The 23,850-nt window shown below is 42.2% G+C and overlaps 1 protein-coding gene across 1 annotated transcript in view; it reads right to left on the bottom strand.

Moving 5' to 3' along the window:
* The window catches only part of LOC119446684 (rabankyrin-5), a 43,492-nt gene that overhangs the window by 11,038 nt on the left and 8,604 nt on the right, over positions 1–23,850 (bottom strand). Inside the window, exons 3-19 of the mRNA XM_037711185.2 lie at positions 23,695–23,813; positions 22,751–22,886; positions 22,094–22,217; positions 20,241–20,390; positions 18,609–18,774; positions 17,760–17,955; positions 16,935–17,149; positions 15,677–15,774; positions 14,782–14,983; positions 13,901–14,133; positions 9,309–9,503; positions 7,907–8,025; positions 6,049–6,205; positions 5,333–5,533; positions 3,563–3,739; positions 1,436–1,583; positions 184–274 (exon numbers count right to left, since the gene is read on the bottom strand). Of these exons, the coding sequence (XP_037567113.1) occupies positions 184–274; positions 1,436–1,583; positions 3,563–3,739; positions 5,333–5,533; positions 6,049–6,205; positions 7,907–8,025; positions 9,309–9,503; positions 13,901–14,133; positions 14,782–14,983; positions 15,677–15,774; positions 16,935–17,149; positions 17,760–17,955; positions 18,609–18,774; positions 20,241–20,390; positions 22,094–22,217; positions 22,751–22,886; positions 23,695–23,813 (2,727 nt within the window). The remainder of the gene's footprint in view (positions 1–183; positions 275–1,435; positions 1,584–3,562; positions 3,740–5,332; positions 5,534–6,048; positions 6,206–7,906; positions 8,026–9,308; positions 9,504–13,900; positions 14,134–14,781; positions 14,984–15,676; positions 15,775–16,934; positions 17,150–17,759; positions 17,956–18,608; positions 18,775–20,240; positions 20,391–22,093; positions 22,218–22,750; positions 22,887–23,694; positions 23,814–23,850) is intronic.

Below are 23,850 nucleotides of genomic sequence, written 5' to 3'. Positions count from 1 at the left end.
AATCTTGCCTTTTGTGAAAACTTCATTACAGCAGAGCTACAACTTTTCTTTTTGTCTGCAAGAAATGTGATGGCAGCACTGCTGTATCTCCCAGCTTTGGAGTTGGGAAAGAGCATGATACAATTTTTCAGTGTTGAACTCTGAACAAGGTACAAGAAAATAGGGCTCCATGGAAACACTTGCCTCATGTTTACTGCTTCAGCATTTATTCGGCTCTCAGTGAGTAGCACCCTGCATGTTGCCAAGTGCCCTTTCAGGCATGCGACATGAAGAGCTGAAAGGTTGAAATATTGCAATTTTTCAGTAATGATTCATGCAGCAATACAGAACACTTGCAATATTATGCTGTCAAGGCCCAAGGTGTACAGCCCAATATCTTCACCAAGCGCGAGTTTGTGGGCCAGTTCATTAAACGTATTAAAGCAGCACGATATCTTCAGTACAAAACATTGACATGTACCCTATAAAACAAAAGCCTGAGGCAATGTATCAATTTTTTTTACTTAAGGGTGTGGTGAACTCGATGTGGTCAAGGTCACCACATTCTAGAACATTCCTTATGCATTGGAAAGGTGAAGGGGGGCAACAGTGCAAGGTGGTCCAACAGCCTGGTTCACCATCACACTGTGCGCCTACACAGTTTCATCTCCATAAATGGAGCTGCCTCGGCAAATGCTTATCTGGCCTTTCAGGGGAGTGATTAGCAGACCTGTTAGAATACTATAGCACAATGGACAATCTGTCATTATCCTGTCTGGACCTTAATCATAGGTTCTCTCCCTCAAGGGCACACACTACTGCAACAGGACACACATCATGTTGCGCTTAAGGGTTCTAAGAACATAAAACAGTACCTTTAGTTCAACTGTTTGATTAAGAATCCTTTTATATACGAGTTCTATGATGACTACTGTATTTATTCGATTATAAGGCGGTCACGATTATAAGGCGGGGGTGCCAGTTGGAGGGTCCAAGAAAAAAAAACTTAAGTATGCACACTAATATAAGGCGATATAGAGTGGCTGACGGATTATTCAGACTCGGCAGGGATTGCTCGAAATATTGAATTACTAACACAGCCAAAATGCAAAATGGCAACCATGAAATATGGGGGAAGGGAGCTCCAACACGTTGAGTGCGGGTTATATGAATTTTTACCTTTAGGTGTTGCTTCACGGCAAAGCGAATATTGCCTTATAATGTGGCTTCACGGCATAGCGGCGCGCGCTGCCGTAAAGCCATACTATAAGGCGAACGTCAAGCTGCCGTGAAGCCACACCTAAAGGCATAATTTGCGTATAAGGCGGGGGTTCGAGGCTAAAGATTCTGGGAAAAGCCTCGCCTTATATTCGAATAAATACCATACATGAAAACAAGTAACCATCACACAAAGTACAGACTGCAAAACCACAGTTTATAAAGAGAAGATAATCACCATTATTGATGCCGCTGTCAGCTAAATCGTAATTAATATTATTTTCAATCAGTACGCTGCATATTGCACTGTGATCTTTAGCTGCAGCCAGATGCAATGCAGTCTGCTTCTGCAAGGTCAAGTCATTGACATTGGCCCCAGCCAGAATCTACAAAAAAAAAAGGAAAAAGAAAAAAGGGAGACAAAGTTAAACACAAGAACTGTCAAGGTGCGACACAAAAAAAGAAAAAACGAGACTAAGTGTGTAGCTTGAAAAAAAGAGTGGAGTTGGCAACAACTGTTTTGCTGACGTCATCCCAAACACCTCCTCTATTCATGCGGCCAGTTTCGACTTAACCGATCACGCCAGTTGGGAGTGCTGCGTCACTGAGTGAACACGTGCAACTGCATTCTGCCGGAAAAACGTCTAATGTAAAAACTTCACAGCGAATCAACATCAAGTTTCTTGTGAAACTTAAGAAATCAGCCATGGAAACATTTCAAATGTTAACCGAGGCTTATGGAGATGAAACTTTGTCTTGTGCACGTGTGTTTGAATGGCATAATCGGTTTTCACGGGGAAGGGACAGTGTGGAAGATGATGAACGTGTGCTGGGTGCCCAAGGTCAGCGATTACAGACCAAAACATTACCAAAGTTCATGACATGATCCATGGTGACCGAAGATTAGGCGTTCGTGTGGTGGCGGAGTTGGTTAACTTGGATGGGGAAGCTGTTCGACGCCTTTTAACTGACGAATTGCACGTGAGGAAGAATTGTGCAAAGCTTGTTGCAAAAGTTCTGTCCGATGACCAAAAACAGTGCCGTAAAGACGTGTGTGTGGACATGCTAGGTTGCATTGCAATCGAGCCAAATTTGTTGGAATCTAATGTAACATGCGATGAGACAAGGATTTTTACCTATGACCCAGAAAGTAAGCGCCAGTCGATGCAGTAGAAGTCTCCAGGATCCCCAAGACCCAAAAAAGCATGCATGTCAAAATCAAAATTCAAGGCAATGTTAATTGTCTTCTTCGACATTAATGGAATTGTAATGATTGGAGTGGGTTACCAGCGGTCCGACTGTTAATCAACACTACTGCATTGAAGTACTAAAAAGACCGTGAAAAAATTGGGGGAAAAAGGCCACAGCTCTGGAGTGATGGATGGCTGTTGCACCAGGACAATGCACCCGCTCACACAGCCCTATCTGTCAAGCAGTTTCTGACCAGCAAAAACATTACTGTGATGGGGCATCCTCCTTATTCACCTGATTTGGCTCCATGTGCCTTTTTTTTTGTTTTTATTTCGTAAAGTTAAATCTTGCTTAAATGGAACCCATTTTACCTCAGTTGAAGAGGTTCAGGCAAAAATGGAGAATCTCCTGAAGGGCCTTCCAAAAACCTCATTCCAGAACAGTTACCAGCAATGGCAGCACCGAATGCAGAAGTGTGTGAATGCTGAAGGGGACTACTTTTAAGGTGATAATGTCACGAAGAACTGATTTATTGGACCAGTCTCGTTTTTTTTGTGTCGCACCTCGTGTATATATATATATCCTCAGGATCTATTACTAGTAACATCCTCAGGATCTTTTACTAGTAACATCTTCAGGATGTATTACTAGTACTAAGAAAACACGAGCACATGGCACATGTGATTACAACAGCTGAATGGAATTCAGGATAGTGCATTCTGATTTGACATTATAGGTCCGAATTTCAATCAAGCTCCAACATAGTTAATAACAGTATAATCACAGCCGCTGGATAACAAAAATTAAAATACTATCCCCCCAAATTGGTATTATAATACTATCCCCCCAAAAATTGTTCATGGAATTCTATATAGCACTGTCCTAATGTGTGTGACTGACGCAAAACAGGGGTATTTGGAGATAGCAGGGAGAGACCTTCACGCTGCAGTGGACATAAATATAGGCTGATGATGAATGTGCGTGATAAATGCACATTAATAAAAGATAAATGCTACTGCAAGCAATATCTGAGATGGCAATTTATTCTAAGAATATAAACTCCATCACTGCGAAGCTTGTGTACATATGGCCACTCCTAAATGTTATTGTCCTTGGCAGTTACCCATTATCCCAACTCTAATGACATTTGCAATAAAGCATAGCAGTACATTACCAGGTTGCGCACAATCATTTCGGAACCTGCTTCAACGGCCAAGTGAAGTGGCGTGAGCTGTGAAGCGTCTTGCGTCCTCGAGTGGATGTTGACATGTATGCTCAGAAGGAAGAGCACACTTTCAATGTCGCTCTTTTGGATGGCAACATGGAGGAAGTTACGGCCTCGATTGTCATACTGAAACAAGGCAAAAAAGAAACTAAGCCATCATCCACAGATGAACACTAATATGAGCACCAGTGATGAGTAGGGGAAAAAGAAAAAGTTGCACAGGAAAGCACAGCTGGTTATAGAATCTATATAACTGCCGATTTTTCATTAACCAACAAATTCACACAGAATTTGTTCAGTACAATATAACCCTGTTATTGTTAATAAGCATGTGGTAAATAGATGACGTAGCATTGACTGAATTCGTGGGGACATTTGACTCTCGCCTTCCCAGCACAGCTCTCACATCCCCTGACGTTTGGCTTCACCGCATGACAACACATGCAATAATGGGAGTCTGATGTAGCTCAGCCGCAACAGGAGATGGTGTGTGTGTTCTGATGTTAGGTGCCACCTGACGGCATGGATAACTCAGGTGCAAATACAATTTCTTCCTTCTCCTTGGTTGTGGGATGTCGGTACATGCAGAATGAAAGCACACTTGTTGATGCATTCTGTGGGACTGACCTATGAAAGGCTTCCCTTTTGGCGTAGAAGTGCAACACTGGCATGGATGAACATGCGAGCTCAGGTAGCTTCTGTTCTCGGGACTGCACTCGTGAATGTCTAATTATTCACTTGGTATACTTGCTTGATGAGTCACACTTCCTTAATTCCTCAGCTTGTCTTATCAAGAAACTATTCCTAGCAGGTAATTTGGCTAGCCAACATTCTTGCATAGAATGAGCAATAAATGTCCTTTTATATATTTTCAGTATTGCGTGCTGTATTCTTTGTTATCAAGAGTACTAGAGATCACACAAATTCTTGCACTTTCTATTGCAAAAAGAAGCACCATACCAGTGCGGCCTCCCTTTAAGACACGCACGGATAACTTTATGAACCTGTTCCTCTTATCGAATGTTGAGAATGACAAAATGTGTAATATATATTGTGAAATATAATATATTGTAATACACACAATACACGGAACATATTTTACGACCCAATGAAAAGCAGAGTTGCGGAGTGGGACCCTCCATTCCAATCCCACACCATTCCAGAGAGTGGAAATCTACATTAATTCCACTTTAGACTCCTTGAAATGGTGAGTTGGACCATTCCCACTCCCAGAATTCCTTCAATTCCAGTAAGCATAACGCTTTCTCTATAATTGTTGCTACTTGCGCCCCCTGCCCCCATGCCTGCATTGCAACTAAAAATATACTTTAAGTTTTAACAACATTACAAGTAATGTAACGTATACATGCACGGACGCACGAACATATAAAAGCTCGTATTATCTCTCTCTATTACAATTTCTTTACACAAGGAACAGGTTTGCGGCCTGTTATCTCTCCAGCCTGTTATTGCCTTAATCTTATATCCACGGTTTCAAAATCAAGCTTTCTTTGTGAGCATTCTCGGACTTTCGTGATCGTAGCTGGGTGCTGCTGTCTTGCCGAATGGTTTATACATAAAGGAACTAATTACTGCTCAATGATGGGATCGAACCTTGGTCCTACAGCACAGCAGCGTGACCAAAACGCCTTGTAGTTACATGAAATCGCAGAAGTGTTTTGCGATACAGCACTGTTTCATCAAAAGGTTGTCACTTGCCTGTTCAGGTGCAGTCGGTTCTCGGGCAATAATGGTCTCCGCTGCTTTGTTGTTACGTGTGGTCATGGCCATAGCAAATGGCGTCAAACCTTGCTTGTCCCGCAAACTTAGATTAATGGCTGGGTGAGCCAGAAGCAGTGAAATGATAACAGAGTTTTGGTTGCTGATGGCAACATGCAGTGGTGTTCTACCTTCCGAGTCCTAGAGACAAATTCAAACACATGAGCAGGTGCACAGACAGGATAAAAATAACGCTTTTACTAAACACACAAGGCAAAGTCTAAGGTCATTCATAAATGTCCCTTTATCAATTTTCTTCTATCACTGCTGATTTGAGCTTAAATTTTTCTCAAGCACAAATTATTGTTATGGCAGTTTCACAAAAACTGTAACATCACTGGCTACACCATTGAAAAACAATTCCATAAAATGAAAGTTATAAGAATTTGAGCTTTTATCAGCTCAACTGAACACAGATTAAACACATATTGAACTTGTGAACAAACACCAACATGTGCTGCACAGATTTTTCAAGATAATGTGCATCTAAATGTGTTCCCACTTAGGCCAACAGTCACTAATGTCATGCGGAGCTTAATAATCCAACCAATACAGCAAACAAAGTATTTGCAGCTCCAATTCGTAGTTTCATCATCAGGAACATTATGTGGTTTCATGCAATGTCTTAGGCGCTTTATTCAACCAGTTTCACTGACCTGAGCGTTTACGTCTGCGTTGTGCTCAATCAGTGTTTGAACCACTGGCTCCAGGCTCCATGCACAAGAGAGATGAAGTGGGGTTTGCCCATCAAATGCTTCTTCGTCACCTTCACCATGAGGCCCAGGTCTTCTAGGACTGTTAAGGTCACACCCACTGAAAAGGTCATGGAAAAAGCTTACATGTTGTGCCAAAATGTCTGCAATAATTTTTCACACAAGGAAAGCGTAATACATCAGGCATTAAGTAGCGAACAAGGAGTGCTTCCAATTTGTAGAGGAAGCAAATCCAGACAGAAGTCTGCATGCAGTGCCATAAAGCTGCAGCAGCAGTCACCAGTGCACTAAACATTGCTTTGCAGGCCTCAAATTGTGCGAACATTTATAACACTAGGCACTATTTCTCGGAATTTATATTGAAGATATACTGTTGTTATCACCTGTAGGTGTGAGTGCATTGTGTTTTTCTTTGCTACTGTATAAAAAGTGTCTATTCTTAACTGTTTTATATAAGTACCAACATGTCACTTTATCTTTCATGTTGTTCTACAATGCATCATGTGTTTTGTGTGAAAAATGTGTATTTGTCGCAAAATATGGCTGCAGAAGCCTTTGTAGGTGCTTAAAGCACTTTTTGCTTCTGTCTACTTACTTGTGTATTTCTGCAACAAAGAAATACAGACACAGTCGAATTTCGCTAATTAAAACCCGCTTAATTCGAACTTCCTGTTTACTTGAACACACGCTGTGGTCCTGTCAAAATTGTGTGTATTTCAATGTGTGAAAATAGCTGGTAATTCGAACGTGTAAGCGTGTGCGACAGTTATTTGAACATACCACGCTGGTGACTGTGCTCTTGGCAGTGCACCAACTTACGCAGCTGCGCTCCAGCAGCGACCCGGAGCATCAGCTCTGGGTCGTCAAGATGGCCGTGGATGCCGCTAGACTAGAAGGACTGGCCGCCGTCTAAGGGAGGGGGCGAGAGGGGCTGTCTCCCCCCTCTTTGGCCACATTTGACCCCATGAAGGAATCAATAAAAGTTTTTTTCTCTCTCTCCAACCCGGTGATTCGGCCACGCAGTGGCTGCTGCTCCTATATCCCATTGCAAGTACCATGTTTTGCCACATATAACCTGTACCAAATCTTATTAAATGGAAGTTGGGCTGCAGATTATATGCAAAGTTTGCCTTGAGGTGCGGCTTCAAATTAGCAAAAATTTCGCCAAGAAATGTGGCTTCATGCTCCCGTGAAGCCAGGAGCATGAAGCTACACTTCCGAAACTCGTCATTCGCGTGTTAGCTCAGCGCACAATGTGCTGACTAACGCAGCGCTGCAAGTAAGTCCACCATTCAGTGACCTTCTGTTTAACTCAAATTTTCAGGCCCCTTCGAGTTCAAATTATCAAGGGTCGACTGTACTACTTCATGTGACCTTATCATGCAGAATTATAAGCAAATTTAAACAATGCTTATGCACTGTTAGAACCAAAACGCGCAAAAAATGGGCAAATGAACAGCAAACTAAGCCTATACATGAAGCACTAACAATCAGACAAATGCAATCTTGGATACAAAATGAAATACCTTGCCTGCTTATTGAGTGTTATAGCCTGGTCACACAGGACACTTTTGATAGCATACAGCCAAATCGGGATCAAATTTCCCAACCTTAACTGCCTCCTTTGTGCAAGTTTCAGTCATAAGGGAGCCAACAGCTGTCAAGAAATTCAATCCAGACCGGGCTTGATCGCTATAGACAGTGATCAGTGTGACTGGGATAGAAGAAATAAGCCAGCAAAGGTGCAGTCTGTCTAAATGAAAAAGCAGGCAGAGGATGGCAGCATAGCCAGAAGACACACCTCCTAACCAGGAAGCAGGCCACAGAGTCATTGTTTTCATCAATGGCCCTGTGCAGTAATGTTTGGTAGCAACCCCCAGGGCCCTCCGACCAGCAGTCAGTATCACAGCCATACTGGACCTAAAATAGTTACAAGAGATCAAATAATGCTGCTGAATAAAAAGTAACTCACAAGAATTGCAGTTATTAACCTGTATACAATCAAGATATGGAAAAATTTCTCCCTTTAGGCTACATTGCACTGGTTATCTCTGCTAATGTGTACACACTGTTAATCTGAACAGTTTGGGAACCTTTGGAGCACAGTCTGTCTACATAAGCAGCAAGAGCACAGGAGTAAGTTCAATTCAGACATGAATGTGTCAATGTACTCACTATCAATAGAAGTTATGCATGTTGTGACCTATAAGTATGGTCACTGTTAAGCGCACTTGCAAAGCTGATCAACTTCTGCAACAAGTGTTGCACCGGCATCAGAAAGCACATTTGTTATAGTTTGTGCAAGAGCTACAAGAGTGAAAATAATGATGGAATTGTTTTGACTGCATAAAAGCAATAGATGTTCGTAAAGCTTGTTTTTAGGGGCGAAGCTCCTTAGGGTGTGGGTCGTTCCCTCCGCTGTAGTAGTAGTAGTAGTATGTAGCCACCTCTAGTTTATGAATTGCTCAATAGATGGCGTAAGTGGTAGCCACCTGTAGTTTTATGAAGTGTTCACTAGATGGCGTAAGTTCGTAGCTCTGGTTGGCATGGAGACCGCTGTGTATGTATGTATGTATACGCATATATACATATATATGTATATGTATGGTATAACCGGAAGCCGACTTCCGTTTCCACTTCTGGTTCCGCTTCCGGTTCCACTTCCACTTCCGTTTCCACTTCCGGTTCCGCTTCCAGAAGCCAGCTTCCAGCTTCCGGAGAACGCTTCCGGTGTTTTTCTCTCTCGTCCGTAGCTAGGTGCACTGCGGTGCACAAGGGTGTTCGTTCCCGACGCGCGTTCTCTTTCTCTCGTTCCCGACGCGTGCTCTCTTTCTTTCTCGTCCGTAGCTGTGGTTTACCCGAATGATCCCCCGGTACTTCGCCCACTCATAATCATTCACTTCGTGGATATGCTGTGATTTTTTGCACTTATTGTAACATGTGAATGGGCCCCACTGATTCCTCTGCATCAATCAAACAGCACTCTTCAACAATTGTCTTCATTGGAATGAGAATTGGAATACAGCCGTGGATGTGGCACATGTTTTAATCTCATGCCCAGGGCAGGCACTGAAGTTTTCTGTCTGTATGTAATACACCCAAAGCAAATTGAATCAAACTTATTAGCTTATTCAGCACAGCCACTTCAGTGTGCTTGCTGTAACAGAAAAATGCGTGCCAGTTGTGGACTAAGCAGTACTCACAAGGACGGAAGCAACGTCTTCCTGGCCACCTTCTAAGGCAAGCCAGAGAGCACTCTTGCAGCTACTGGCTTCGTCTGTTATTGTCATATCAGCACCTCGCTCACACAAAGCCTTGACCACTGCCGGTAGGTGACGCTTGATGGCGAGCTGAAGGGGGCTCTCCCCGTCCTGAGTGCGCAGGTTGAGGTCAGCACCCTGCGCAGATACCAAGTAATGCTGTTGAGAAAACATGAAGAATAACCACAAACACAGCTGGTACATGGCAACATGACACAAACTGGACAGCACGTTTTATAAGCTACAGTGGTGGAACAGCTGCACCAATTGTGCCAAATTGCACTGAGGGCAGGCCCTTGCACCATCCTGCTCCAAAACGACATTTCAGCACAAAATTATGCCAAGCCTGCACCAGAGAAACATAAAAGCTGCCTCGCTAGTAAAACTGAAACCAAAACCTAAAGAGTGCTATCATCGTCATCGTGGAGGTGTACCAAGCCAAGCAACCATAGCCACAGTTAAAGTCGATGTCATCGGTCCTGCATTTACTTTTTTTTCGCTCTTTTATTGCATTGCTCTCTGACAGAGGTTTTATAGTTCTGCCGCTGTGCCGTCTTGTTTACCGTGTTTGTGGTGCAATTTTGCATTCATCGAACTACTATAACGAGGAGTTCGCTCAAGGAGGCTGTTGGATCAAAGAACAGTTACAGATAATGTTTGGTTGCACATTGTATAGCATAGTTGTTGACAGAGCCACCTTAAAGATGCCTTGTATTATGCACACTCAACTGCTGGCTAGAAAGAAGAGGAGCTGGCTAATGATTTCCATTTAGTGCGGACATTTGTTGCAACACTTCCATGATCAGAAAGGCAGATCCTGCGGTTTTAATTTAAAAACCTTATATATGACCCAATGCACTGTTATGCAGGAGATACTTCGTACGTTAGAAGTAAACAAGCCACTGGATGTTTTCACTGCAATTTCGGTTTAGCCATGAACATCCTATAGTGTGCGGTTTGCCTTACATGTCCTTGTGCTGCAATCTAATTTTGTTTTGTTTTTTCGTTTGAAGTGCGGTGAACGTGCAAACACCTGCTACAAATCGAAATTGTAGAAGTGGCTTTATAGCGCAAAATGCACACCGGGAGACCAATTATATTAAACATTTTTGTGAAACTAGACTGGTAATTTTTATTAAAAATGCCGCAATGCTATGCATAAGGCAGACTCTACTATATTTGCTGAATATTTCAGTTATAGATGAGACCATATTGTGCATAGATGTATGTCTGACACTGTGCCAAAAGTGCTTATTGCTATACCAAATCAGTTTTTTGCCTGTGCCACGATCTGTGCCAAGAGGTCAAATGGCTGTTCCACCACTGTAAAGCACTGAGGAAAATGTAGTGTAACAAATGTACTGTACTAACGCTGTGGTTTTGCCACTACTACAGCTAAGACTAAGAGTTGTTTGATAGACAGGGCTATCAGAGAGCCTGTAGCAGAAGGCTCAACATGATGTTTGTTTTGCATAGTGGACTAATAGTTCAGCCGGTCAGCACATATCCAGCAACAGTAGCACAACGAAACAACTACAATATGAGCAGATGACAAAATGTCTGAATGATACACATCTCCCCATGAGGCAACAAGCAACATACCAGAAACACTTGCTAGACAAGGTGTCTATCCCATCTAGTTCTTTGTCGCACCTTCTAACGGTCCACTGAGATTTATCTGTGCTCATTTTCACGTGACAGACACCAAAGCAACCAATGCAGCAGCTCTGCACACTGCTTTTGCATGTGCCTTACCCTTTTGAGCTGGGTCCTAATCTTCCTTACAGTTCCCCTGCACTTTAGATTCCTTATCAGAGCCGATAGGACCTGCATTTTTGTGCACTGCTGTGAAGGGAACACATGTACCTGCATGCTGCAGCTACGCGCCCCTACCCTAGTAAACATGCACAACAAGGTCGATTTACCTAAATTGACTTGAACAGGTTAAAATCGAAAGTTTGTTATTATGACTTTCCCCTGACAGTCATAGGACAGCATAAATGTGCACATTCGCTAAGAATTACACTTATGCAATATCTATTTCCTCAGTTCAGGATTTCTTACAATGGCAATACCTCAGGTTGTAATATGTATACCTATACTATGCAGGGGTGTAAAAATATTTGAAACTTTCAAATAATTAATTGAATACTGTCCTATTTGATTCAGTCCTTGAATGAATAATCACTATTTGCAAATGTGAATATTTTTCTAATAGTTTGACTATATCACATTGCCAGCTATGCAAACGCAATCATGAAACTGAAGCAAGAATGAAGCTACTTTCACCCTGCCACAGTGGACATAAAGAATGGGAAGGGAGTGAGCACGCTGCGTTGCTGCTCTGGGAGCCAGACGTTTGCAGTTAAACCACAAGGATTCACATTCAAATTCTGCCAAGTCATGATATTTGGTCGTATCTCCATAGTGATTGCTCAAGAATGCTGCCTTGTATGCTTGGTATCCGTGGCCAATGAAGCGCAAATGGCGACAAAAGTACACCGCTATCGTTATGAAATCTAATTTAAAAGGAAATTTTCCCGTCTGTGAAGATGAATTCTGCATGTCTCGTTTTTTTTTCTGATCGTGAACGTGAGGACATGCTACATTTTCTTTTTATAAATCGGGTGCATATTACTTAAGGTGCACTTTTATTTTCTTTCTTTCATTTTTTTTTTCTTATTCCAGAATGACTGGGCATCGACTTTGGGCATTACAGCAATGGAAGGGGGGGTTCTGCTTTGAATACATTCTACTTGATAAATCAAAGTGGTTTCTGATGGATCTCATACTCGGCAGGCATACTCTAATATTGGTCTTACAGATGTTGTAAACGCATTCCGTTTTCTTTTTTCTTTTTTTTACATTATGCTTGTTAAAACTGGGTTCGCACTAGATTTGGCGATGCCTTATAATTTTGCAAATAAGGTATTTGAAAAGTATTCAATAATAGATTTGATTCGCTTTTGGCACTACTATTCGATTCATATTCAATATGGTCTTAAAAATTACTATTGACACGTATACATGTTTATCTTTCACCGGTGGCCGCTTTCCACCGGCTAACAAATTTTAAACGTTATCGCTCGGCGCAGGACGCGCCTGTATTGGAAGTTTCTAGAACGTTAGGGATGCTTCTTTCCGTTGCCCGTTTTCACCGACGCTTATGTTATCTGATTGTATGACCGACGCGAATTGTCTAGAACTTTCTGGAAGACACGCGGGCATCAGGGATTAATCTGGAACCTTCGATGACTCAGGTATAAAAGCCGACGCGTTTCGCCGCTGATCGGATTTTCGACGATCGCCGACTGTGTTCGCCGCTATCGTTGTGCTTTGAGTGTACCTTGCTTTTGTGGGCACAGGTTCGCCCAATAAACAACCAGTTTCGTCGTACACAGTTTTACGACTGTTTCCTTCAGCGTCACTACTACGTGACACTATTTACATAATCTCAATACCATGTTCACCTTCCTTTAATTTTTAACAAGACTTCTTGTCATATAATGATTCAACAGAGGTCCTCTCAGTGAGTTCAGTAAACAATTAAAGAATACAAAGTGACATGGTGGACAACATAAGAATATGCAGCTGTTATTGCATTGGCTACGGTGGACAGCCCTAACTTTCCATGTATTTAGAAGTTCTGCTGCTGGCTGAGCACTCTTAAATGTTTGCAAAGCATTTTTACATTTAAACACCTTTCCTGCTCCTAAGGATGAAACCTACACCAGCAGGCAGAACACTCATTTTACTGTGGCAAAAGAATAACCATATTGCTTCTGTTAGAGAATGCTTTTGTGAGAGTGGCAAAGAGTGTAGAAACTTTAAAAATTGGCTGTGCTATAAACACTATATTTGATCTTTGAGCATAGTATAACCATATTTTGCAACTCACAAGAACAACCTGGGACAAAATTCGCACGTCTAGCCAGTGTAAAGAGCAGCACGCAACCCTCACAATGTAAACCAAGTCACTAAGTAAAGCTCCAGACACTACCTTATTCTGTATGCTAAGTCATCACTGACTTCGTTGCTGCACTGTTGCCACACAGTGTGACTTGCGTCGTGGCCAGAACACCCACAAATAGTGTGCTGTCAATGAACAAATTTAGGCTCAAGATACAGCTTCACAGCAAGGCATCACGCTTTGCCATAAGGTGGCATCTGAAGGCTAAACTGATGTGCTGCTAGCACACCCACTGTGGATGTGGATAAACGTAGGCAAGTGCTGATGTTCGTGTCCATTACATAATGTTTACTTTGTGCACCTCCATTATACCAGAAATAAATTTAATTTTATACCAGAAGTAAACCCACACTAACTAGCCCAACTTTCAGTACTACTGACCAGCAGTGCAGGGCCCAGTAAGTGCCTACACACCCAAGTGTTACACTACCATCCTTCAAAAGGTTTAAAAATTCTGGAGTTTTACACACCAAACCATGACGTGATTATTAGGCAGGCCATACTGGGGGACTACGGATTAACTTTGACCACCTGGGGTTCACTTTTTTCCAAATGTGCAACGCACCTGGTCCAAGAGAAATATGGCGCCTGCCGTGTCCTGGTGCAAAATGGCACGATGCAGCAGAGAGAGGCCCTCGGCATCCACCACATCCAAGCTAGCTCCCGTAGCAAGTAACTCGCGAGCCATGTCATGAAGGCCCAGCTCAAGGGACAGGCTCAGTGCTGTCTCATCTTTGGAGTTCTTCAGGTTCAAATTGGCTATCAGCAGCCCTGCACCGGGTGTCTTCACTGCCAAGTCTGCGTGCAAACATTGAAAAGCTTTACAATTGCATAATATAAACAACTTTGCCTGAAGTAAAGACACGCTACCATGTTAGGTTAATACAGAATCTGGCCATTCAGTTTAAGATCTGCTGAGAGCAATAAACTAAATACCTGGCATTTTAAGGACTGTAAAGATACCTGATAACTGTTGATTGAAGGAACACTGCCCACATAAATGACTCTTTAGGTGTTTAAGCAGACAAAAAAAAACATATAAGGAGCCCATTAAACATTGACAAATGCATGTGTTTGGAAACTCACAAAAATTTCAAGAGTTGTGCATGGCACGTTGGTTGGAAATTACTTTCAAGTTTGGAAGGTTAATGGACTTGCAACTTGCGGGGCACTAACATATGAGTACCCACCTTCTATAACCATGTTCACTCACTAACAAAACTTTATGTGACACAACAATGATGAAAAGACCTTCGCTGCCACCTAGACTTAGCAACTAAATGCTGCACTTTGCTGTCTATGTGTAGTAAAGCAGCTAAACTTTAGTTCTTGCCTGTGGATGTGCAAACAAACACAAGTGCTAAGAGGCAGAAGCACAAGAAAGGACAGCATGCAGAACCTACTTGTAAAAGGGAGTTTCTTCCAACATGCCCCGCTATTTCGTACCTTTATGACGAAGGATGCTACGGACCGCTTCAACGTGCTTGTTGATCACTGCACGATGTAGCGGTGTTTCAAGGTAGCGGGCATCATCATCATCAGTTGCAGAGCCCAGTGTCTGCTTGTTTGGGTCAGCACCATGCTCCAAAAGAGCTTGCACTAGTCGTGCCAAACCAGCCTGGCATGCGGCGTGCAGTGGAGTCTCTCCCTGCATGGCACAACATGCCACTTTATTAGCGGTGCAGTCAGAAGCAACGGAATTGAATGTGCCCAAAAATCATGAAAAATAAAGAATTACTGATGGAATTAGCCAACCAGAATATGTGACTGCTTACCACTCCCTGCTCTTAACAAATATAGTGAGACCACACATATAATACAGGGACAAAGTTTTAGTGGTTTTAACAACTACAAAAATAATGAAAAGCTTTATGATGATTTAAAACGACATGATGGCTGTGTGCGCATCAAGGTCAGCTGAGAAGTTAAACAAGCTGTTGCAAGAAATAGCTAGTAAATGAGCGTGTCTGACCTATGAATCTGTTTTAATTAGTTTCTCACCAACTATGACTGATGCAAACTAACGAAAACTTGGGCCCTTGGTCCGTTTCACATCACAGCATTATTCTGCCTCTTGTGTCTGCATAGAAGTTCACTTACAGCGCATTGTGAGCTTCAGGGTTGACTTCTTGCCATTACTCCTGTATGTGGTGGTGAAGCACAGTGCAGTAAACAGAAAAATGGGTTTATGCCAAATAGAGTGCGAAGTGTGCTTTTTAAACTGCAATTTCCATGTAACAAAATTGCATTACATCGACACAAGCACAGCACTATTTGGGCCAGCATTCTCATGTGCATGGAGTGGCTCAAAGCTTAATGAGCGCATTTTATTTCTACTCACCTTATTATTGCTTATATTACATTGCGCTCCTCGTTTGGCAAGAAAGATGCCAGCATCTTCATTGCCAGCACGAGCTACTAGATGCAGTTGAGAGTCCCCTGCAATAGATGCAAGCAGCCAACGTAACAGCATCAGTGACTGATTACAAAATAAATCACAGGTAATGCAACTGTCTTTACAGGAGTACTGAACATTTTCTCTCTCACACATTTTTTTAGTGGATAGATGCTGGCCCAATTACTGAATAAAGTCAAGGCTGCTACAGCATAAATAACTGCCATCGCATAATGCAACCAGCTCAAAACTAACAACGATTCTAGAACAATATTTATACAAAGTCAAATTATAAGTTAAAGCAACATCACAGGGACTGCAGTTTGAATGCCATGAAAAACTGAGGTGATATCAGCCCAGTGTAGTGGACTCCCGCCACATTGCCTTGAAACCCCAGTGCTACCAAATCAACCTGCAATATTTTTTTATTCTATTTTTATTCCCCACAACGCTTCCTCACACTACATGTGGAATAAGAAATTATTTTATTTATGGGTTTTAACGACCAAAAGCAACACGGGCTATGGGAGATTCTGTAATGGATGGCTCTATATTAAATGTGACCACTTAGGGTTCTTAAAGGTCCACCCCATGGAAAAAGAGGAGCCACTGAGCAGGAAAAGAAGTTCAGAGGCATGCAGCAAATTCCCAAAGAGAATTTACACGAGATAACCCTCACGTTGAGAATTACGCCATGCCAAGTGAGGAGGACGGGATGGACTGATTTTGCAACACAGGAGACGGCTTATAGCACTTGGCTTTTAGCAGCACGGTGGGGTCTAAGGCCACTAGGCAATGGGCAGACTAATACATCAATATTTAATTTTTTTTCTGCTGCAATGGTAACGACGTAAAAGGTACACATTTTCCACAAGCTTGCATTGGATAATAATATAATTGTGGCACACTAGCAGGATTACTGGGTTGATAGATGCTGTACAAAGAGGAAAAAGATAAAAGAAATTTTGTCAGCCCTCCTGCATGGTCCACCTCTCCACTGAGGACACTTGAAAATACCTTTGAAAGGAATGTATGTACATCTTTAGTGCCCTTATAACAAAGAAAAGCTTCTGCCAACAAACACATGTTGGCTAATATTATCAGAACACACAAGATATTAATGATCTGCACGGTTTGGTTTGGGAGACTTGAAATGAGGACTAAAATATAATACAAGCAAGAAATGCAAACAACTCCAAGTCACCTGTTATTTTGCTCACAGCATCAAGGCTAGCTCCGCGTTCTGCTAACCGGCCAGCAAAGCTCTCCTTGTCATACGGGCCATCACCAAAGTGAAGCGCAAAGCCAAGCGGTGTGTGTTGTTCGTTGTTTCTCAGTTCCAGGTTCACAGCTCCACTTTCAAGCAGCAGGCAGAAAACGCCCATATTCCTGGCCTCTATGCTTCGGTGAAGAGGGGTACTGCATGAAGAACATTAGTACAATGTCAATTATGTGTCTATGCTGAAAAGCAACCCTTCTCAGCAACATGCCACTCCACGGTAGAGGCAGAATTTATTATTAACACTGCTCAGAAAAAGAAACCTTTCCAATTCTCACAGGCAATAACTTTCTTGAAAGAAAAGGTGTCTTTAGGCTTAAAAAATTCATATCTTTAAATTTAATTCTGCTTCAGTGCAGTGTTCGAATTTATTATAAGCTTAAAAACTGGCTAAATACAACTTGCTTGCAGTCACATTGTCAATATCAAAGATAAAGAGCTTGGCCTAGGGGTCAAAATGTTGACAATCCCATGCTCATAGATACTATACACAGTTCACTAAGACACAAAGTGGGCATAGTATAACCATCTCCATGGTCCATGACACTTAAATGACTGCTTAAAATGGTGAAAGGACATAAATATCAGTAATAAAATTAATTTTCTGTGCTTTCCAAATGACAGAAGAAAATAGAAGATTGGCTAGATTCTTTAAAATTGCTTTTCCTTTAACTGCATGAGTGGGTTACCAGCACCCACAGTCATCATAAATTTGAAGACTCCAAAGTCCCAAATGCAGGTTCTCCTCACTTTCCATTGCTGTCTTGGGCATTGACGTCTGCACCATGCTTCAGAAGGCAGGCAGCCACACGAACCATGCCTTCCGCCGACTCGCGGCTGCCTCCAAATCCAGCAACCATGTGCAGGGCAGTCTCTTTCTTCAAAGGCACAGCCAGGTCCACCGAGGCATTGTGCTCCACCAAGAACAGGGCCGAGAACTCGTCTCCTGCACATGGCATCAAAATTTTCCCTACCATACTCTGCGCTGAGACCACCTTACACATTTACTACAAAACTAAATCTACATAGATAAAATAAACAGTTCTGTTGGCACAATGAATATTATGCTAAACTACTGTGAATCTGTTTCATGCACAGTTAACAGCAATAGTGTAAAATCTAGAGTGTGTCAGAAGCACAAAGCCAAGCAACTGCACTTGAAAATACTGTACACCCTACAAATTATCTCGACTTCAAATTTTTGTTTCAGTACTCCTTTTATGGCACTAGAGCCCACACTCTACTTTTACTTTTTCTTGCTTATAAATCTATACAAGACTTTAAGGCTAAGGAGCCTGGGAAAGAACCTCGCCTTATATTTAAATAAATCCGGTATTGTATAAGTTGCAGGCACAAAGCTGACACTAACCCGTAAATAAAACGAAAACATTTTCACAGCTGCCGTTTTTAAATATGGTGAAAAAAAAAAGCTATGCTCACAATAAAGTTTTAACGGACAGAATACAGAATTTAATGGAACTTGAAGGGTATGTTCAACTGCTATTTCCCTTCAGCTGCAGCGCATTCTTTCCCTCCAGCCTCAGTACTTCCACAGCTTAGGCAACAGCGCATTCCAAGCCCATGCCGCAGTACACACACCCCTTTCGATGGCCTTGTGCAGCAGAGTGTGACCCTTGAAGTCTGTGGCATTCACATCAGCTCGATGGTTGAGCAGTGTGCTGGCAATGCTCTCCTGACGAGAAGACAAGGCCAGGTCCAGGGGCAGCTGACCGGTGTCATCAAGTTCATTCAGCTTGCCAGGCAGCTGGGTGAGCAGAGGTCAAGATTGATTGATGGGTTTCAATGTCCTAAAGCAGGCCAGATGCTAGGACAGATTCTGTAATAATTTAGCTGCCTAGGATTTAGTGTGCTTCAAAAGCTTGGTTTATTTATTTAGGTACTTTCCAGGCCTGAAGGCATTAGGATCAGAATGAATTTTATTAACACAACTTGTATGTTAGAATATATAGTAATATACTGGAGGAGGTCCCAAAGACAATGACAGTAATAGGCCCTCCTGTACAAAGGATATGTAATAATGTAAATAGCAGTATAATGTGAAAGGAGTAAAACATAAGCAATCATACTATTAGTTGAGCACTTCATTTTATAAACAATATATGAGCTAAAGACAAATATGTCAAAAACATGAAGCAGATATGAATACACGCAAAAGATAAAACACATCATTAAGCTGGAAACAACAAATAGGAATTACATCCACTATGTACAAGAAATAGTTGCAATAAGTATAAGCACATTTTAGAAGTGCATGCAATATAGAGCACCATAACATTCTTATTCATATAGCGGTGTAATTAACAAAAGGCAAAAATTATAAAAAAGAAATAGAAAAAAGCCACAACTAAGTGGTTGAAGAAGATGTAATGTAGTCCCCCCTTCAGCTTTCTTCTAAATTCAAACGGCTTGGAACTTATCATTGGGTGGTAATTACAGAAATAATTACAAATAACAAATATGCCAATAAAGTTTAACATAGTACATTGTGCATGGCTGTTTTGAAGCTTGCATTATCTGGAATGGTGGTGATGGAGACAGGGATGCAAAGCTTTTCGGCATTTCACCTCCAACCAGAAGGCAGCCACTAACGCTGGGAATGGAACCTACAGCCTTGCGTAAAGGTAAGAAGCTTGTCGTTGCACTGCCAATCAATGTGGCCCTTCAAACCCACATAGCTGCCTGTTATTTCAGCTACCCATACGTGCAAGGTGACAATGTTTGCTTTTACTTAAAATCTGTTTATTACTTCTTTTTTCTTCCCCATAAATGACACTTAGAAGAAAGCAGCCACACAAAGAAAGCATTCATACTGTTTTTAAGTACAATAATAAACAATTACTTATTCAATGGCTCACAGAATTAGCCTTTGTCCATATCATAAGCAATGAACAAGACAAAAAGTCATGTGATGAAGTGCAGTGCCCCAAATTCCCATGGTATATGCAGCTTAAGGGCACTCTTGATGCCCCAGCCTGCACACACATACTTTTATGCATAATCAATACTTGAGTACTGCAAGAGGAAAAGCTCCTTTTATAGATGTATATACAACAGACTACATTGGAGCCCCAGCATGCAAATCAGATAACCATTAGAACTCTAAACTACGCTAACCCCAAGCACTACACTCTGGCCAGTTGGCAACATTTCCCAGACAAGCAAGCTTGCCGAAATTCATGTTGCACAATGTGTGGCAGCTAAATGACTTACCAATGAATCAAATTCAATGAGGTACAGGAAAACAACATCCTCTCGATGAGTTCTAATAGCAGTGTGCAGGGGGTAGCGTGTCTTCGCCTTAAACATGGTGTACAGAAGAGGTGCACTCATGTGGGCAAAATCTTCACTTCCAAAGTCATTCTACACAAAGAGGAACGGGAAAAATAGTCATGAATCTTGATGCGCTACTCACAAGAGAAACTTCACAAAATAGAGGATAGCACAATTTCAAAAATGCAAAAGGAAAGAAATCCCCTCAGGATGCCTATTTTACCTGTGGAGGGCTATACAAATTGTTTACAGCTTTATCAAAATTTGGGCACTTTCTTCACTCCTAAGGTAACATGTGCAAGGGTGGACAGCATGAACTGAAGTTGCAGTGGTAGCCTTCGCTTATCTAAACATAGTGATCTATTATGGTAGAATGAAGCATTCACAGTCTATCCGAAAGCGAACACATACATTGGCGTGTTTTTATGTAAGCAGCTCACATGATCCATAGATTGCAGTTTAAGTTCACATGATCCTCGCTTCAATTACAGGGTCATTCATAATATATGTTCAGCAATTACAGTCAACGACCGATTTTTCGGACATGCCCGATAATTCGGATGCCTTCATCGCACCACCACGTACCCCTGTGGAGTAAACGTATAAAAACATCTGAAATTTCGGATGCAACAAACCTTCGCCGTCCAATTTTCTGGACTTTTTGCCATGACCTCAGGTTCGAAACGGCATTAATCATAGCCACCACTGCTGCCATATTGATTATCTCGCCTCCACGAACCTGCACTCTCGCATGCATATTCGCTGGCAGCGGTATCCAACACTGCGGCAACACTAGGCCTAGCTAATTTGACGTTCGCTACCAAGCTTCCTTCTGTTCGGTGCAATGTTTTTCATCGAAACAATTCGCCGCTATTAGCAATGGCACCGACTCCGCCTTTGTAATCCTGGCCAATCTCTCGGAAGCTTGGAAAGCACATCGCGCTGCATAATGCCGATTTCCAAAAGTCAGCTTCACCTCAATTCAGCAGTGTTACGCAGTGAAGCACACACGAAGTATTGCGGTGAAGCATACCAAGGGCGGGAAGGGGCAATTAGCACGGGATATGGTACGTATTCTTTCAGTATACACGCATGCACCCGTCGTCTCCTATCACAGTACGAGCTACGATATGCCTAATAAGTGTACTGGCAGGCCTTCAGAACTATTTCGGACGTGCCTGTGGCGATATGAGCCTTAGGGGCAGTAAAAGGCATGCATTCGTTTTTTTCGGACTGCCCGATTTTTTGGAGGTTTTCACAGCCCCTAGGGAGACCGAAAAATTGGACGCTTACTGTAGTTGGCACATTAATTTCATGTCGCTGTTCCAAATAAGATGCAATGCATAAAAAAGGTTATTACATTTTCGGAATCAACATTTTATTCAACCCAAATGCACTACGAAGAGCAAGAACTCCCATTACAAAAAGTTCCCTTATGGTGTATATAGTAATATATAGTAATACATAGTAAAGAAACTTGGGCTAATTGGTGAAGTTCATTTCATACTTTACATACAGTAGTGGTGTATACAGTCGAACAAAAGGTTGCATACACACGATCGGAAAATCGTAAATGCACTGAAATGTGGTCGTTACAACTGACAGATCATTATATCTGGGATTGTTATAAGTGGGTTCGACTGTATTACAACATGGGATGCCTGCGTATGCTTGCCATTGCAAACAAGGTTTCTGCTAGCATTATACAGGTGCTTAGATGAAGGTGAGAGATTGGGATGAAAGAATGGAAGAGCGTTTTAACTCTTCAGCAGAAAACAGAGATGTTTACTAACCCAATGATTAGAAATGAGTTCAGAACAGTGATGCTGCAAGTTATGAGCACCAATTTCATCAGCCAGCTGATAGTATCTCACACAGTTCTTGACATTCACAGATGACATGAGGGCTTCTTCGCACCTGAAAAATTAATTTGCACAAGATAAAGACCAAGAATTTGAGCTAATCACTGATCTTTTCGCTGGTAAATGTAGAAGAAATCTTCATTGTTGTAACCAAGGAAAGAACAGCAATGGCCTGAAAACCTGGTGCACAGTATGTGGGAATGGCGTCGAGCAGTTTATTGTATTCACTGCCATCTTATAAGTCACTATGTAACAATAGGAACAAATAACATTAGCATAAGTCGGCTAAACATAGTTTGTAATGGTAAACAATTACCTTAAGACCAGACGAAAACTACAGCATGTATGTAATAGCCCAAAAAAGCAAATATTAAAGTGATATTTGTGCTAGATCAGTTTTGTAAAAGCTAGAATGGCTTCAAGGATGACAGAATGCATTAGGAGAAACACACTATGCTCCTTGGTACAGCTTTTTCATGCAAATAAAACTACATAAAAAAAAGACAAGCTAAATTAGCACACCATGCAGGTTGGTGAAGGCTAATTCTGTGCCTGAGGCAGACAAATAACATTGTGTAAAATCAGCACCTGCTCAAAAGGCTGTCGAGAGAGAACCGTTTGGCAGTCTTCATCAAATCCAGCAGAAAGCTGTCCTGAAGCCCAGACTCCATTTGGTCGGTGTAAACCCAGCGCAGCAATACCAAGCCGACATCTGGCTGGATGTCTGGAATGTCAGCAAAAGAGGCTTCAGCATTGGCCACAGTGTTACTCAGACATTGTACACAAAACAGAAAGGCAGTACAACAGATCATATAATATCAGGAAAGTCGGTGACAGGCCAAGAATGCAAAGGCAAATGCTGATCAAAGGAAAGTGCATGCATCAGTGAATTAATGTACCAATTCTCCCTAGCCTTCCATCTCCTAGTTATCCATGTTCCCAACACTGCTCAGGTGCAGCAGTGTTGTGAAACTCCTTACTCTGCCGGGGGAATATTGCGTTTGCCAAGTGCGACCCCAAAATTTTAGTGTGAAAGAATTAGCCAGTCCATATAGCCTTCGATGGTGCACATTCTTCTTGGCTGATGTGCATCTACACTGGGGGAGGGGAGGGAATGTAGGGGAGGGGAGGGAATGTCAGGGAGGGATAAAAATGGACCGAGGGGGTACTCTGGAGAGAAGTTCGGGGAGGCCCCTCACCTAATCCTTTATTACTACCTGTTTGCACTGCAAGTTGTCTTCGTCGTCCTAAAAGCTGCGGATCTTGGCTGCTTTGCATGTGATGCGCGAGCATGGTGTGCTCATTACGTATGAAGTACTTCACCTTCACTTCCCTTCCTCATCATGCCAGTGCAACCTATAAAGGAACTATTTCTTGAAGCACAGGAAGGGGACAAGGAGTAGGCACATCACGATTTTTGAAGAGAAGCCTTTCCTGCATTCTTATACTGAAGCAGAGCTGAGCAGGACCCACACTAGGAATGTGCGCACAGAGCAATGATAGATGGTTCTGGACACAGAGACAAAGCTAACCTGTCAAGTCCAGTGCGTCAACATCTGCCAGGTTTCCCACTCCCCATGTTTGGCTCCGGCAAGACAAGACAAACTTGTGAGCTCGTACTGACTTGCCATTCAGTTGAACTGTCAGGTCACTGAAAAAAAAAAAAAAAAAAAACACAACTCAGTGCT

The sequence above is a fragment of the Dermacentor silvarum genome, chromosome 3 (genome assembly GCF_013339745.2).
Source record: "Dermacentor silvarum isolate Dsil-2018 chromosome 3, BIME_Dsil_1.4, whole genome shotgun sequence".
Classification (NCBI taxonomy): domain Eukaryota; kingdom Metazoa; phylum Arthropoda; class Arachnida; order Ixodida; family Ixodidae; genus Dermacentor; species Dermacentor silvarum.
This window is presented reverse-complemented; position numbering and strand designations above follow the sequence as displayed.